Source organism: Sinohyriopsis cumingii, chromosome 4, assembly GCF_028554795.1.
Source record: "Sinohyriopsis cumingii isolate HCF-2022 chromosome 4, ASM2855479v2, whole genome shotgun sequence".
Lineage (NCBI taxonomy): Eukaryota > Metazoa > Mollusca > Bivalvia > Unionida > Unionidae > Sinohyriopsis > Sinohyriopsis cumingii.
This window is the reverse complement of record NC_142964.1, coordinates 112,210,780-112,229,129: the sequence shown is the minus strand read 5'-3', so window position 1 is coordinate 112,229,129 and position 18,350 is coordinate 112,210,780. Positions and strand designations below refer to the sequence as shown.

Here is an 18,350-nt window from a genome sequence, read left to right as displayed (position 1 = left end):
GTAGAAATAAAAATGATCCCTCCGATTTCTGATAGCTGAATAAAATTTTATTTAAAAAAAACTGTCCTTGTTCCACAATATTACATGAGCACACGTATTTTCCAGAGAAAGAACAGAATTAATCCTTTTGAGTCCAAGTAATCTGAAATAAATCCAAACCAAGTATTTTGAAATAACTCCAAACAGCACAAATACAACTAATAGTTTAACGGCCCAACTTCTACTGATTAATTCTTCAAAACATGGGTTATGAGGGGTTTCTAAAACGTAAACAAGGGTCACGTGATTATCTTCTAGCTATATATAGAAGCAACTACTTGTTAAAGCTCACGTTTACCCAGCGTGACCCTGACGAAAACCAATCATTTTTACTCTAAGAAATAAAATTAAACTATTTTCTAAAAAAAGTATCATCTCTAGTGAATAAATTTACATTTTAATATCATGTAATGAAAAATAAAAAATTTAAAACTGACAAACAATTAAATTGAAATAAATTTATATTAAATCAGATGTAATTAAATCAAATATACATAACAAGGTTTAATTTTTAAAAAAATGATGTTCCAGCAAAATGTCTGTTCACCTCCCTTGCTGCTGCTCTGTGTACAGTTATGTAATGTGATGTAATTTGGCCTGTGTATTCTGTTAAAATAGTCGTTTCGCCTGCACTACCAGGAAAGACATATGAAGTATGCGAAGAATTATTTAGAGTGCGTTACCGAAGATGTTGTTATCAATTAATAATGTTTTGGAGTTTATCTTAGTTTTTCTGGCACTTTTGTATTTGCAGAAATGAAAATTTATTGGGAAATATATTCATGGTGGAGGGTACTGGTCATCACAGTCACCAAACTTTTCACGCTCCAGCGAGTAGAATCTTTAGCTTTGGCGTCTAGCTTAAACTGTTGCGTGTATATTTATGAAACTTGACGGTTATATTACCTTGAGGGATACTCCCCACATCTGGCAAAAGCAGATCACGGTGACCTACTTCTTTAACTTAGGGTCTTTGCATAGTCTGTGGATTTTACCACGGAGGAAAATGCGAAAGCATCTATCATTCCACGCAGTTCTTGTTATATGTAAGTTGGCAGACTTCACTAAACTTACTTTCTTTTCTCTTGCACGAACAATATGTATGCCTTTTTGTCGCCTTAATGCAGATGGATGGATGGATGGATGGATGGATAGTAATGCAAGGTTAAATAGTGGCGAGATGGTCTTCCTTAACATATGCCTTCAAAGTTATTTACTCAAGTTGGATTGCTTTCCGGTCTAAATAGTTCCTTGAATGTATCGGACCGTAAAACGACCCTTTACCTAATGCATAACACTTCAAAATCATGCACACAGTGCATCTAGATGTTCAGATTGTTAATTTTTTTCATTGGTTTGAGAAGTAATCGATGGAAATGATGTGCTTTCTTTACCCTTTTGCTCTGCAAAGAAAAATTAGGAGACATTAAAGCAGTATACTGGTTTGCATACAGTGTAACATAGTACAATTTATCAATAGAAATGAAAAGAAAGTTAACGTAAATATTTAAATTTTTTATGAAAAAGTAATTTAAAGAAATAATTTGATTGACATAGGTCATAAATATGATCCCTTTTGTAAATGCTAAATAAAGATTTAGGTTCATCAGGACGTTTGTGATTTACGTATCTGAAATATCAAACGTTCTTGCAATAGCAAACATAATTTAAATATCTAAAACAACACACGTTCTTGCAATAACAAACATGATTTAAATATATGAAATATCACACGTTCTTGCAATGAGAAACAAAAATTTAAATAGCTGAAACAACACGTGTTCTTGCAACACCAGGTGGTAGAATGTTTACTCTTTTTTTAATCAATGTACAGATTTAAATTCTATATAATTTATACAACAATGGAAAGCGGAGACCTAATTAAATGTTATGTAATTTATACACTAATGGAAAGTGCAGACCTCAATTAAATACTATATAATATATACACTAATATACAACCATCTTTCCTTAGCAACCTTTGACAAATCACAAGATTTATACATATTCCGTGATGTCCAAAAATGTAATAATCTTCAATCATTTAAAGTTTGCTCTGTGCTCGTATTCCACTTTGAGTGAAAATAAGATATGATACGATAGGATAATATAAAATCATGTATTATCTTTCATCCAACTGAATAATATAACAACGTCAGCACAATCTATTATTAAATATATAATATAAAATACTATTATTGAACACTTCCATACTCTCTCTCTCTCTCTCTCTCTCTCTCTCTCTCTCTCTCTCTCTCTCAATACACATATATAAATCCTTAAACAAAATTTCATTTATTAAAACATTTTAAAGTAACCCAAAAATATTTATTATAATAGAAACAAATATCACATATAGTTTCTAGCAAATTTAGTGATGAACTGACAGTTACATCACTCTTATTAAATTGTGCCTGATAAATATCACGATAATGACATTATCAGAATACAACATACAACATGTGAGACATCTTGTTAGTTTTTATACAAGCAATTTAAAGAATAAAATAAAACATTAATTATTCTGTTAATATACAGACTGATATGTATGCGTCCAAACTCCCGGTATACGATACAGCTACGAGTTGATTTTTTGACATTCAAAACTATTTACAAATAATTGTTATTCAGTCCACCAAGTCTCAACCATACTTAGGCTGTTCCAACCGTTATTACCACACTTCCGGTAATGTTCGCGGTGACTTTTAGACTCGACCGAAATTGCATTGTGTTGTGCAATTCACATACTTTAGATAACGCCAGTATAAATAGAAGGCATTTGCCTTTAGACTTACTCCTAACTAACGGGATACGCCCGTTCAGTTGGAATACCTGTGTTGTCTTAATTTCGCTGACCAAGTTGAAAACTTAAGTTTTCACAAGTTTGGGAGCAAATTTAGATTCTTCCCGAGTCGGGGAATTTTTCAGCTCGACAACTGATCTTATTGTTCATATATTTAATTTATTTTGAACTTGTTTCACTTCACATTGTCTAGCATATTGACAAGTGAAATCAAGCGTGTGACAATTTTAAAAGTGTCACTGATTAACAGCACAAGGAAGAGTTCAGTACATAGTGGTATGCTACAAGTCTGTCATTTCTTTCAAGCTACAGGAAAATGCAGATTTGGTAAGCATTGTCGATTTAAACACATTTTTAAAGAAGGAGAAGCACTGTCTGCAACAACTCTTGATTGCACAACAGATTCAAACCTTTCAGTAGCAGAGCCAGAACCTCAAACCCCTCAGTCAAGAAGTACTATTTACAGTCACACAGGTATTAAAGAAAATCAAGATGAAGCATTAAGTGGTGAAAGCTTTTCGGACAGGCCCCATTGTTGGGCATTTTCAGAGCGTGGTTGGTGCAGATTTGGACAGCGTTGCAGATATTTGCACATCAAAGTAAAAAACCCACAGGTGAAGCAGAACAGAGCTCCTGGAGTTGAACCTTGTAGTTTGAAGGCAAACAGAGATGATATTGATCCAGTTCAAGAGAACTGTCCACATGAATCAGAAGAAACGTCCAGTAAAAGGAAGATTTGTAAAACCTTTGCAGATCAGGGGAGTTGCCGATATGGGTCAAGGTGCCGGTTCCTCCATTTCAAGCTTGTAAAGCCACAGGCTTTTGCATCACATTTAGAGAATGAAGAGGAGAAAGAAGAGGAAATTTCTGTTAAAAAAGAAATCGAATCGACACCAAAACAAGATCATGCAGAAAGTCTTCATGAGAAGGAAAATGCTGCATCTGCTCGGCAGACAAGACCTAGAAGAATTTGCAGATTTATCAAGAGTGGAAATTGTAAGTATGGTAAAAGCTGCAAGTTTTACCACCCACAAGATCCTTTAGACATAAAAAATGAGTTGCCTGAGGAAAGAAAGACTCCAGCTGTTAACGAAACCATGGAAATAATTAAAGATGACAAAATTGAACAAGATAAAGTGACAGATGCAAAGTATAAAGTACAGCAGAATGTGTCTGCAAAACACACTCCCTTCAAACCCCAGGGATTTATTCCAACATACAAACGAGGTGACGCTACCACAGAACAGTTAATGGAGTTGAGAGAGATAGAAATCAAGCAGCTGAAGAAAAGATTTACCAAGGATACCCTTGCCATTACAGAGGAATCTGAGGAGAGATTCATATGCAGGATTGCCTTTTCCTCAAGTGATCCAGATTGGGTTAGTTGATTTCCTTGCTTTAATTTATCAGTCCTAATGCATTCTATTCTCAATGGAACTGATATAAATTTAATTTGCAACGTAATATTTAAGGTTAAAAACAAGTTCAGTTATCAGGCTAGATGTTCTTTATTTAAATAAATAAAATTCAAGTGTATTAATTTGTGAAATATGCCTTTTATAAAGATGAACTATCTTTACTTGCATTAAAACATATGGGGTGGGTAACATATATGATTGTTATGTAAATCGTTACAGGCACAGTTGTCTGTTTTCTTTTCCTCGTGTCTCATCACAGAATTACAGTAAATTTTTATTATATCAATTACTTTGATAAGCTTATTTTTATCACAAGACAGTCATGTTATTTAAGACCGTGAAGCCATTGCAAGTTTGTTTTTTGTCCTTTTTTCAGCCTTTTGATGTGAAAGTGTTTGATTTGGAGCTGGATTTTCCTACACCATACCCAGAACAGGTACATGTAGTAACTATAATTCACACCAATTTCAAGCTGCAAACAGAAACTATTACTGTTTGCATCTTAGAATTGGTGTAAATAAAGGTAATATGTATAAGAAACACAGAGACACCCTCTTGTTGTACTTTTCCATTGACTAACTATAAAATACCTTTTCCAAATCATTCAGCATTCATTCAATTCTGAAAGTTTAGCCTGTACAGTCAAGTCTGACTTGAGCAGTGAAGTGGAAAAAATACACATCTGAAGACAAGTGACTGCTTTAATAATTCGGTCAAAGTTGAGTTTGCAAAATAGACTGTTTAAACTATAAGATAGGAGATTTCTTTTAATGAACTGAAGCGCATAATTTTTACATTCTGTTGTATTTTTTTTAATTGAAAAGGATATATAGTGTTTCATGTGAAGAGGTTCAAGCCTGTGATAAAATGCTGAACTTTAAATATAATTTGACTTGCATTAATGTAAAAGAAAAGTAATGGAAATAACATGCAAAGGAAATGGGGAGTCCGCCTAGGTATGCCTCAGCAGGTGGCGAACAAGCAACCCTTGGATTAAAAGTCAGATGCTCTACCAATGGAGCTACTATGGCTTCTTCGTTTTTACACTTCATTGCAGATGATCCAGTTTAGACATTATCTTTTATTAGCAAATGTTCCAAAATATGCTATGTCTGTCATTGATTTAATAATGTTCTTGCATTTCAGCTGTTTTCAGTTACCTTGCCTAGTGATCAAAATTTGCCTGAGACAGTCAGAAGGTGGGTACAAGTGTATTGCGTATGTGTGTGTATCAGAGTTTGAACAATTTTTCAGTCATGTGGCAGTTTATAGTGATGTCTAGCACTCGGGCATCATGCCGTAGACATGTAACATCATGACCTACCCAGTCACATTATCATGACACCAGGCCAACCAGTCCTTACACTAACTTCTTAATGCTGTGAGCCTAGCGAGACAGCAGTTAGTACCATTTTTATAAGTCTTTGGTATGACTTGGCCGGGTTCGAATCCGCGACCTCCTGCATTGGAAGGGGGATGCACTAAACGCTTAGGCCATTGGTGCATTATATTGCATATGTGTAAATTGTCCAGTTACTGCTAGCTTTATCATGAAAATTAACTGTAACATGCAGTAAATAAACCAATTTGTTGCATAAAGCATAAATGAGTGTTGCATCTGTAAAAGATGTTGGTGTTTTCAGAAATTGGCAGCAAAGCTCAAAACTGGTGCTTATGTCATTTACAGTCAACAGCAGCAAGATAGAATCAGTTTATATATTTAATTGATGATAAGCAAAATAAAGTTAACAACTAATATTTAAGCAAAACATTAAGGATATGCACAAGTTTTATTGTGTTAGCAGTGAAGGGCATGACTGTACCCCGACGTCCTGGACTAAACTTTTTTATAGTCGGACAGCAAATTTTTTTCAAGCGCTAGTCTTTGGTGCTATTATTTTAAAGCAGGCCAGGCAAGTGCTGATTTTCATACTTTAATCATTTTTTCTTGCCATTCATGCCTTTTGAGTGCTTGAATCAAACTCCATTTATTAATTCACATCCTGTGATGCTTCTGTAAGTGGTTATTGATAAATGTTGCAAGTATGCAAGTTCTATTACTGCTTGACTGCATATTGGGCTAAGCAACCAAATTATCTTGTGACATGATGATTAATTATTTACAAAGACCTTGAAGTTGTTTCATTATCAGAGATCTCGGAAGCACTTAATTATGTGTACTTGGATGCAATTTTTTTATATCTGGGGCGCAGAAATTCTCTTATGCAGGAATCCTCCGTATGCATGCAATAGCTGCACAGCAAATTCAAAGGCTTGCCAGCCCTGCTTCAATGACCTGCTGAGTGGGGAAAATATGTTGATCAACTGATCATTTTAGCTGTGCTGATATTTACAATCAGAAAATTCAGTGGCTGAAAGACCCTCAGATGTACATTGTGTCACTGTAAGAGTACATCAGAAGGACATGACACAATAGCTTGGCGGCAAGTTCAATGACTTGACTAGCTGCTGAGTGGTGGGAAAATGTTCTGATATTTACAAGACTCAATTCAGAAGCAGAATGACCCAGTGGTGTACATGTTTAAAAGAGTACAACAAATGAACAACTTTAGCTTTTATTATTGTGTTCATTTCCAAGTGTAGCCATATAAGTAGTGCATGTGGCCTCGAATTCCAGGCATGTTGAGTGTTAGACCAAATGCTGTTTGCAAACTTGGATAAGATTTTTGGAGTTAAATGGCAAACTGATAATAAAATTTGGAAGAGTGCTAATGTTGCTAGAACTGGTAGTTTACATGGAACATAGCCAGATATAAGAAAGTGTCTGATACCTAGTGCATAGAATAATACCTTTCCTTGGTTCGATGTAATTCAGTCTCATTCTAATGGACAAACAAGAGTTATGTTAGTGGTGTAAAGACGTTAGAACATTAAACTCAATGACAACCACTGGTTCCTCTCATCTCAAAATTTAGCCACTTCATGTTGCCCAATATGCTTTTGGTATGCCACTTCATGTATGCCCAATATTCTTCTGGTATGGGACTGAAACTTTTGCTGGTGGGACTCCTAGTTTTCCCAGAATGGGAGCCATGGTTTCCTAGTTTTAAAATTTTGCGAGACCTGATTATCTTTAATTAAAAGACAACAATGGTTTCCTGTTCAAGCAGTTCATGATTTATTTTTCATGTACAAATAAGGCATGATCTTTGGTGTCTCCATTGTCACCCATTCACAACATATATTGGATGTTAAGAACATTTGTATGCCAAAGATTGCATTAGAGATGTACATTAAATCTTCTTCTGAACCAAGAAAGTGAATTGTTTACCAGTGTGAGGCTATCTATATTCATATAGAAATAAATTGGACATGCACATACACAAACATTTACTTCATAATGAAGAAACATGGGCAACTTGGAAACCTTTACCCTAGCTGTAACATGAATTTTGTGAAATCAATATCAGTATCATTTATTTATTAGCTGTATTCAAAACTATTGTTTTCTAAGTGGATTCAAGTTTACAGCTTCATGGTCGAGTGATTCTGATACATTTTTTTCCCCTGAAATGGGGCATAGGAGAATTTTTTCCAGGCATTCACCCCTCGAATGAGTAAGATGCAAGAGTTTCTCATCCCTGTCATCACAGTACTCACCACAGTTAATTTCTCCACTGTATGCTCATGCATTTGTTAAAAAATGAGTACTTGATACTAAATTATCTTCTCCTTAGATAAGAGGCATGGTCTGTAGCTAGAGAAATTGCAACTGCTTACATTTACAATGAAATATGTGCAGCTTTATTAATACATTGTCACACAAAAGCACAGATGACAGCATAAATGTATGGACGTATGTAGTTGCTTTTTAACAAGGCAATTGTCAGAAACATGCATTTGAAAGAAGAATTTGGGCATTTATCATGTTAAAAGTAGTTACGTACTTGTAACCTTCCCTTTGGCATGAGTCTTGAGAATACTGTTGACCTGAGGCAACTGTAACATTGCCAGAGCAAATGAAAAATCACACACAGTTGGACATTTTCAGCCTCTTAATGTATCAGAGGTGTGCCTCATAATGAGTGCAATTGCTTATTGAAAGGGGATCTTTCTGTACATCAAAGTGATACCTAAATTACACAAGTGTCACTGTTCATGTAAATAACATTAAGAAATTGAGGACTAAGTGTGAATACCCATTTTAGTATTGAGCTCACAATGGATACCTTTGTAAAAGAAAAAAAGGCATGCAGTCGTCTACCCTGCAGTAGACTGACAACAATTGGGCAGATTAGTCACAGGAGATTTATAATTTTGACACTGAATTGTTAAGCTATGTTGAACTCAGGCATTTGTTAAGATAGAACATGCAGTCAAACTTAATCTTAAGATGCGATTCTGCATCTACTTAGCACAAGTATTAGTATAATTTTATTGGACTAGCCAATTTTTTTCCTGCTCAGGACAAGTGGTTTCCATGAGCCCTGTCCTAAAAGTATTGTGCAGGCAGGTCAGTGTCATATGTTAATTTATTAAGATGTAAAGACATTAATGTGAGTTCATTTTGAAAAGTGTACTTGTGCATATAAATTCCATATCATGTTGGCCAAGTGTGAATTTTGAAGCTAATGTATGTAAAATTTCCACAAAATTCATTTGTATATGTTACTGTGCAGATATATTGAAGTGGTGATACAAGAGTGGTTGGAGAGCAAAATGCAGGACTTGAAGGTCAGAGACGTCATTGAATTGGTTCTGAGAAGTTTCCTCAGATGGCTGGACAGAAATTTAGAAGGAATAGTCACAGAAGCCCTAAGACAGGTACCAAAGTAATCAGTTAATAACACAACTGAAAGAAGGATGGTTGGTTACATTGTTTCAGTGGTACTTAATAACACACTATTGTCTATATCTTGTAAAGAAATAAGAGCCTAGTGACATTTCCAAGGACATGCACAGGCAGGTGACCCATGCTAGCTTGGGTAGGTATAGAAACTAACCCTAGGATTATGAGTTCTCTGGGTAGGTGTAGAACCTGCTACCCTTGGATTATGAGTTATGTGCTCCTTCAGCGTCAGATTCAATGGCTCCATGAAACCAAGATAAACTCAGTTCTGCTGTTGCATAATGTTCTGGCAGATTTTAATCTGTGCAAAAAAAGATTGTACACCCTGATCAGTTTTGACTCTTAGTACATTGCATGCACATCAGTGCTTCAACTGCAGATCATAACCTTGATTATTATTAATTGTATTTTTATGTTAAATACATCAAACTTGTAATCTGCTTACATGACCATTGACGAATGTAGCTTAATGCTGCTTGTAAATAAATATAAACAGCAATTAGCTTTTACATTTTTAGACATATGCATAACTGTGTCTGATTTAGAAGTGCACTTAAGCTTTAAAATTTTAATAAGCACTGAGGCATTCAAACTAGCAGATTTGAAGTATTTTTAAAGTTGGTGTTTGTAATAATTTAAAGAAACAACATTTTCACTTTAGCTGAAGAAGGAGCTTACAGCAAAAGCAGCTGGTTTAGAGTTCATTCCAGTGAGTCAGTTAAAAAGGAAACAAAAACAGCCTGAATCAGAAGCACAGTCTAATGATGAGGAGGGTACAAATGGAAATGGAATCCAGTCTACCAGTAATCCTAGTGCAGTGGAGAAAACTAATGTCATAGTCTACAGGAAGATGAACGTGGAGGAGGTGTACCAAGGTCCAGGAAGGAATCAAAAAGACCCTGATGAAACTAAGGAGAAAATCCCCACATCTGAGGATGGAGACTCTCAGAAAGGATTCATGTCAGATGCTGACAGAAAAGGAACAGAAGTGGCACTTAAAAACCTACAGCTTCTTGACAGTGCTGCCACCCTACTTTTTGAGAAAATTTACATCATCATCCAGTGTGAGAGGTGCAGCAGTAAGACCGAATTCAGCACACCAGCTGGGAGGGTTAACTTGGTGGTCTGTGTGAAGTGTAATAATAGCATGGTGGCTTTCTTCAGATCAGCCCTGGTGCATCAGTTTTCTTCTGTTCTTGGCTACTTGGAACTACAAGGATGCAAAGCTTTCGATCTTGTCTTGCAAGAGTCATCTGTCAAACTTGGCTGCTCAAATTGTTCACAAGAAGTAACCTTAAAGGTATTAATTAATTCTGAGTATGTTTCTTTCCTTTGTTACATGGTAGTGAGACATAGTGTCATTATCACTCTTTTTATGGTTTGGAAGCTTGTAAGGTCATGATCTTAAAGAATTCCACTGTGAAATTTTCTGTTTGGATCTTGTGCATATTAAAATCTAGGCTTCACTTATTAATTAATGACTATTCACTATTTTGTAACAAGTGTTTGTCAGAAACGTTTTCTTTACAATAGTAAATATTCTATTTAATGCTTAAATGGAGCATTGCCATCTGCAAAAACTACCCATGGAATACTAGAGAAGCCTTACATTTCCAAATTGTTTTTATTGAAATAGATCATTTGAAAGTTATGATTGTCTTGGTTGATTTTGGCTGCATATTGTGCCAGCATAGCTTTCTAGCACTTTTTTTATGGCCACGACATAGTCTTTTACAGAGATGGTATTATTGTGGTTCATAAATAATTAGAGCCGTCCCAATTATAAAGTCCCTTAGTATACTGCTTATCCACTTATGCCACAGGGCTTATGAATCAGTTATTCAAAATTTTGACCATAAGTTCTAGCTGGTGAGTAAACATTGCAGAACATTCACTGGCTGGCAACAAACAAAAAAACAAGGCTCAAGCTCATTGATATATCACCAGGGCTCGTATCATTGCTTAGTTTACCAGCTAGTCATACATTTACTACAAAAAAAACTACAAGGGAGGACACTTTTCATACAACCTATTTAAGAATCAATGCTGATTTTTCAGAGTATATTCCACCTGATATATTGAATGATTTTGTAACAGTGAATGGTTGTCAGCTAGATACTTTTACATTTTTAAAGTTATTGGATACTGACTGAGCAGGGAAGTTTAAGACCAGAAAACTGTTTCAATTTCAGTTAGGGAGATTTCAGTCTTTTGATGTTTCCTTGTTTTTATTTTTGGAGAAGAGAATTGCAGGCAAACTGTTTTGATTGTCTTCCTTACAGTCCATCGCCCCAGGGATTCTGTCAGAAATGTGGTGTCATTCCTGCCATGACAAGATGAGGGTGGCTACAGATGGTGTTCGATTCACTAACCTTGCTCCAGCAGAAGTGACCCTAGGTAAATGAATTTCATGAATGAGTTTAAAAAAACGTAAGGTTTAAATAACTTGTTAGTGACAACCTAATTTTTTGTGTGTGCTATTTCTTTAATTGCATGGATTACAGCTGTTGTAAATCGTTGCAGATTGCAAACTTTTAATTAACTATATTCATAAGCAGTGATAAATTGTACAATAAAAATAAGAATCAGGGCTCAAACTAGGAGGCCAGAAATGAACAGAATGTTTGTTTCTTACAAATATAAGTTGCCTTTTTAATGCCTATGATTGATTTCCCTTTGCCATATCGTTTAGAAGCAACTGCAATAAAATATAGCTTTTAGTCCCGTTCTGCTACACCCTACCATTTTCTCGTCAATCTCGGGTTCTTCAAGCACAGTATATACATTTTATTACACAAATGAAGATTTCATATGACTTTAATGTGCAGCACTTTCATGGCCGATACACATATGCTCTTATTATTTATTTGTATGGGTTTTTACTGAGTTACCTTGACGAATAAAGTTTAATAACAGTTGATTACTAAAGATCTTAATATTTTTTTTATTAAAGATACAGTTTTAAAGTACCTATGGGAATGTAGCGAGACCTTTGTGAAGTTTTCTAGGGAGTGATATATAAGTATTCCTAATAGGGCGACTTTATTTCTTGATTAGAATCAACACTATACAGATTCTGGAATTCTGCACACAATAAGCTATTAACAACAGCCAGACAAGGGGAAAAAAGTAAAGAGATAACTAATTAAATTTTCCTATTTCCATATAGCTCATGAACTTCTGCCCTTAAAAATTCTTCTCTTGATCATTTCTTTATGTCATTTTTTCACCAGGATCATGAACATGCTTCAAAAGATTGTTATACTTTAACAATTAAGTATAAAACAAATGTAAACCTTTAATTTCCAAACATGGGTAAAGCATTCCATTTTAGAAAATTAACTTGAAAATGTTTTACTGTCAGAAGTAAAGACCACATTCAATGGTATTTTAGGTCAATAAATTTATATTTACAAATCATTTACCCTGTTTTTCTCTCCAAACTCACTCCCCCCATTTCATATAGATGGAAAACTATTTTTTTCCCCATATTTCTGTGTCTTGTTTGAATCCTGGAACTAAAACATATATTACATATAACAATGGTAAAATTTTGAAGATGCAGAAACAATGCTTCCAGTATTCTGTTGTTTTTGTAAAGTCAGAAAACTTACAAATGTATGCAAGTGTAATCAATAAATAGTCCAGTCTATAGAACAATTGTGCTATTCATCACAGAAATATTAACAACAGATAAAATCAATAAATGTTGGGCCCCACATTACCAATAGACAAAAAAGAAGTTTCAATCTTTTTCCATTGAACTTGCAATAGCATGGTATTACCAAAGTTTTCCCATCCAATCCAGATGCTAGCAAGGTTCATCAAATTGCAGTTCAGAAAAAGCAGAGACTTCCTAAAGATCCAGCCATTCAGGAAGGTAGACCACTGCCAGATTATGGCACCTGTAAACACTTCAAGAAAAGCTACAGGTGGCTAAGGTGAATATAGAAATTGGACTAGAAGATTGATAAATTACATGAAATGAAATTTGGAATACTTGTTTTATGTATCCTATACTGACCAGGAAGCATTTTGGGGGGTAGGTGGGAACTTTTATCAGGTATATGACTTGCTAATGGTACTTTTTCTGAACCTCCTGGAGGATCGTTATAAAAATTGCAAAGACATTCAGCCTGCATGAAAATGTTGTTCCTCATATTCATGATAGTTCAGTTGCAGTTATTTTATCAGTTTTCACAGCTACATGGGGATCTTGCATTAAGTGTATGTGGCAACCTTGTACTATTGCTCCTGTTCTGCTTGTGAGATTTCAGTCCTTATTTCACACCCGAGGCCAATATCACAGGAAGGTCCTGGATAGGTTCTTAAATTTTATTAGTCTAAGTGTACAAACACTGGGAAATAATCTAATTGTACAGTGTTGTTATGTGTACATATGTTTTGTCTGTACCTACAGGTTTCCCTGCTGTGGGAAGTGTTACCCATGTGATGTATGTCATGAAGAAAAGGAAGGTGACCATGAGATGAAGTATGCCACTCGCATGATATGTGGCTTCTGTTGCAAAGAACAGGTAGAGTTACTACTTTTCAATCCAGTATTTTGGCTTTAATCAAACGACATTAAAATTAAATCCAAATTTTGATACCATTAAAATGTTTACAAAGCATGCAGGATAGAACAATTACAGTAAAAATTAAAGACTGTCACAATTACCTCATTAAGATATTGAGTGGAAAATATTGGTGTATGAGACACCATGAAAAAGTCTTTAAGTAAAATAAGATTTTATCAGGATGATTCATCCACCATTTAACACCTACTTTACTGTCATCTCACCTTGTCTGTGTGGGTTTGATTCTTGGCCTTGGTGAGTGGGTACGTGAGAAGGCTTGCCAGTAGCTTCCCATGGGTCACTGGTTCTTTCCAGGTTTATCTAAATAACTGATGCATGCATACTTGGTTTTCTCGACAAAATACCCACCAATGCTTTAATATAGTACCGCTCCGGTGGCCTAGTGATTAGAGCATCCACCTTGGATGCGGGCCACACTGCAGACATTGTAGCAATATGAATGAATTTTTTTTAAAGCTATGTTAAAAATCCAAATCGGAGATGCTTATTTTGGTTGTGTCACAAAAATTTCCCATTCGCAGACATGATTTTCTCCATTTTACAGCAGAATTCCACTTTTCTCATTATTCTCTGTGTAGTCCATTTTTAATATTGTCTCCATTCCAGTTTGTAAAAATGGTATGTCCTTTCCCTTCCACAACAGTCCCTGTAAAGCATTTGTTTCACATATTAATTAACACAAAATCATTGTAAAGTGTATTCTGATTGGTCAAAAGTTTCTACTCATCCAGTGAATCTTCATGTAACAGATACTAATGGAAATAGAAATAAGCATGCTTGCAAACCATGGCATCTTGAGTTTTCAAGAATGAAAATAACATGGATAGTTTGGATAAAAGTTTGAAAAATGTGTGGAAATGGCAATGGCTGAAGCGGAAAGTTGATGGAAATGTAGTTGGTCAACTAAAGGTCTGAGGACTGGCAATTTAGGATCTTTGCAAGAACATTTGAATTACGTTAATTGCATTTGAAAGAGTTTGGAGTAGACAGTGCCTCCAAAATAAATTGCATACAGAGAAATTTAATATCAGAATCACAGATTACAGCCAGTAAGAGGAGTGGCTTGAAAGGAAAAATATTCTTGTTGAGGAAAAAAAGAAAAGATTGAACACTGATCCAAGAACATCATTGTTGACATAAAGGAAAGCAAAAGAAGTCTTTGCAAAGATTGGTGTATCAATATCAACAGGTTATGTCCCATGGGAGAAAAAGACAAGTGAATTTATGTGATTATTTTTGTTTATTTTAGGTATTTGGATGAGTTATATAGCGGGGGTGGGGGGGTCTGAAAAGAGAAAAGTGTAATATAATTGCTGCGAATATGGACAAATTATTGTGTCTGAATTACTGTTTGAATACTGACATGCACATGTAATAACTTAAGCACTGTTATTGTTGGAGAAGAAGTTGGTATGACAATGAACATTGTGAAATTCTTCAAGTACTGTTGAAAGTTTTATAAAAGTTATATTTTCAAATGATGTTTGTTTTGGATGAATTAACAACTGTAACATATTATGATAATAAGGTCCACAAGGAGCAGTTTTGTCAGTGTACAATGCATTATTGGCGGGGGGGGGGCTTTAGCTTCCTGGACCCCCAAATCTGGGGTACAACCCCTTCAGGACCCCCAAAACCCCTGCACATTTTGCAGTATTTTATGGAGGACCAAAACATGCAGAATACAAGTGTTATATTGGCATGCCACATGGGAGGGGTGCAGATGCTGTGAACTGTGTAGAACATTTGACATACTGATATGCGTGTCTGATATCGGAATAGACTGAATCACTCTTACAAACCAATTCTGAATATGCTTCATTCAGTGCACATATTTTCTCTTTGTTTGGTAAGGGAATGTGTTTCGCCTCCCACCCAACCGAAGCAACTTTCTGATGTAATCTCTACCGTATTGTAGAGACAATGCATCTCTAAAATGGAGAGCTTAAAACCAGAAAAAGGAGCCAACTTTCCCACTGTGTACAAATGTATGATGGAAATATTGTTGGTGTGCATGTTATGTTGAGATTAAACCTCATGAAATTTACCAAACTAATACTTTCATAAGTAGGCACTGCCCACTTTACGTTGAACATTGTTTTTGTAAACTATACACTTGTAGACTATATATGTCTACTTTTCATTTTTATATTCCTTATTTTTAATGCTTTGTTAAAATTACAGCCATACTCCTGCGAAAAGCCCTGCATTTCTTGCAGTCATAATGTCGTGAAGTCACGTACAGAGCATTGGGAAGGTGGAAAAGGCTGTCGGGACAAGATTACTATGAGCAAGTATGTTACAGCTATATTTAATTATCTTCTTTATTTTGCTTTTCATTTTATTGGGTGAATAAGACTTTAAAAAATCTTGTGCAAGTTTGTTCTTTGAACCCTGCTGAATTATCTAGTTTTTGCTTTCTTATCCTTAGTTCATCTGAAATGTTTCTGCAAAGGAATTCACAAGTTGGGAAATTTATCAGATTTGTGCAATAACATTGTATGGTGTACAAACTGCTTTCATGATTTGGTATGCTTACTATAATGTTGAAGGAGTTTATTTGTTTACATATCTAATGAATAGGAATAGGAGTATGAGACCACAAAATAAACTATGTTACCCACCTGTTGATTTTGCCATCTGACAGTTCTTTATTACTGTATGTACTTGCTTATAAGTTGAGGCAAACTGCAGACAAAAATCCTGATCTGCCATGGCATAATGCACCTGCTGGGTCTATATATTTTGTTCTACAGATTACTTGACTTACAAGCAAGTACCAATGATATGTTCCAGTTTGATATGGAATAATTATGATATTGTGACCTTTAACTTGGGCCTCAGAAAATACTAGGTGATAAATTTTTATGTACGTCATGAAAATGTTAAACATAAATTTTTTGCAAACTCTTTGCTTCTGGCCCATACATCTTCACCATACTTTGCAGCTTGATAGATAGCAAAGAAAATATTCCTTTTAACGTTGTCCAGTTTTTCATGTGTTTAAACCATCGTTATTTTATTTTTCAGGAATGATAAACAAAAGTACACCAACATGTCCAAGACAACATCTAACAGGGCTGTGCGTTTGCAAGAAATATCAAAGGGACAGAAAAAGACCAAACTCCGACATAATTAAGTTTATATAACTTTACTTTTATACTTGTGTTACTTTTGTTTATTTGATTCAGATGTTATTTTAAAGACAGAAATTGAAAAGTAAGTTAAAAAGTGTTTGTTTGATTGAAATTTTCAGTTTAAAAAAAAGAGCTTCAGTGATTGTACATGTACATAAGTTTTGTGATGTATTTCAACATAATAAAATTTGGTAATGGTGGAAGCTGTTGTAACTAAATATGTTTGTCATTATTGTTAACATTTACAGGAATATTGTGTTTTGATTGAATATCTTTGTAATATTTAATAATTGATTTTGAACAATGCTACAGTAAGTGATGTAATCCACTTGGCCATATAAAAATTGCAGCCATTGAAATTATGTTAATTTGCATTTGTAACTGAAATGAAGCAAACATTAGTGGCATCAAGTCATGTCACTAAATTAAAACATTTGAAACACTCTCTAACAATATAAAATTTGGTGTTGTAAATTCTTATAAATTTAAATTTGAGAACTTAAAATGATTTTTAAAAAGAAAATTTTCATATTGTAATTTTTTTCTTTAGAATTTAAAGAAGTTTTGAGGAGGGTTTGTGATTTATTTTATCTTGTATGCAATAAAAATCTGCTTAAAAAATATCTGATAAGTATCCAATCTGGCCTTAGTTTATGATTGCTTCTATTTATAATAGCTACATGTGTATCTTCAGTTTTGCGTTATTGTGACTAATTAAATTTGGTTAATTTCTTGGCACCATAACATTACCTGTCATTAAAGGGGTAAGATAGATTTAAGATGACTTGCTAAACTTGCATAAAGATGCTTCAGTCAAAGTTTTAGGAGTTGCAATGGGATGAAATACTCCAGGCACTTATTACAGGGGTTAAAAAGAAAATGAGACCATTTCATTATTTGGTTTGGTAGTTTGCCATCTTAACTTTAATGTATGCACTGCAGCAGCATCTTTTCTGTAGATGCCTAAATTGTTGTAATACAAGTTTTATCAACTGTACAAACTACCTGTTAAAAACATTTTCATATTTTAATATTTGGTTTAAAAAAAGAGGATGCACTATGGAATTTTCTTTTCTGGTCTTGCTTGAATTAAATTTTAGTCTTCACCCATTGTCGTTTTGTAATAATTCCCTTTTCCTCTGTATTATTAACATCAGTATGTTAGAGTCCTATAGTTGGCACTTTTTCCATCCAACTGTCCATTCACACCTGTTCCCCAAAACTAACCCAATGGGGGTGTGTGTAGAGAATATTGGTTGTGTAAATGACCTGTCCCTTCTATGCCAAGAAAGTTTTCGATATGGCCTTGGAAAGAAGTTAAATGACACCAACATTTTTAGACTACGTAGTGAAAATGTGCTTCAGGCTTTCCTTTCCACTCAACAGTTTCTATCTCTGTAATCTTCGAGATTATTAACAAGCTAATGTCAAGGAACAAATGTACACCACTTCCAACTACCTTAACTTCTCTCCAGTTGACCTTCTGGACAAAGTACAAACCATTAGAGATAAGCTTGACAACATAATTTCAATTGACTCGTCATC

The 18,350-nt window shown here is 34.7% G+C and overlaps 1 protein-coding gene across 1 annotated transcript; it reads left to right on the top strand.

Moving 5' to 3' along the window:
• The first annotated feature begins 2,735 nt into the window (after positions 1 to 2,735).
• On the top strand, positions 2,736 to 17,911 carry LOC149801907 (uncharacterized). Its single transcript, XM_089956291.1, has 10 exons — positions 2,736 to 4,221; positions 4,637 to 4,696; positions 5,407 to 5,459; positions 8,901 to 9,045; positions 9,732 to 10,370; positions 11,353 to 11,467; positions 12,879 to 13,011; positions 13,491 to 13,605; positions 15,853 to 15,962; positions 16,699 to 17,911. Exons 1-10 carry the CDS (start codon positions 3,121 to 3,123, stop codon positions 16,805 to 16,807), a joined length of 2,580 nt encoding a protein of 859 aa, XP_089812417.1. The 5' UTR covers positions 2,736 to 3,120; the 3' UTR covers positions 16,808 to 17,911.
• The last annotated feature ends 439 nt before the right edge of the window (positions 17,912 to 18,350 follow it).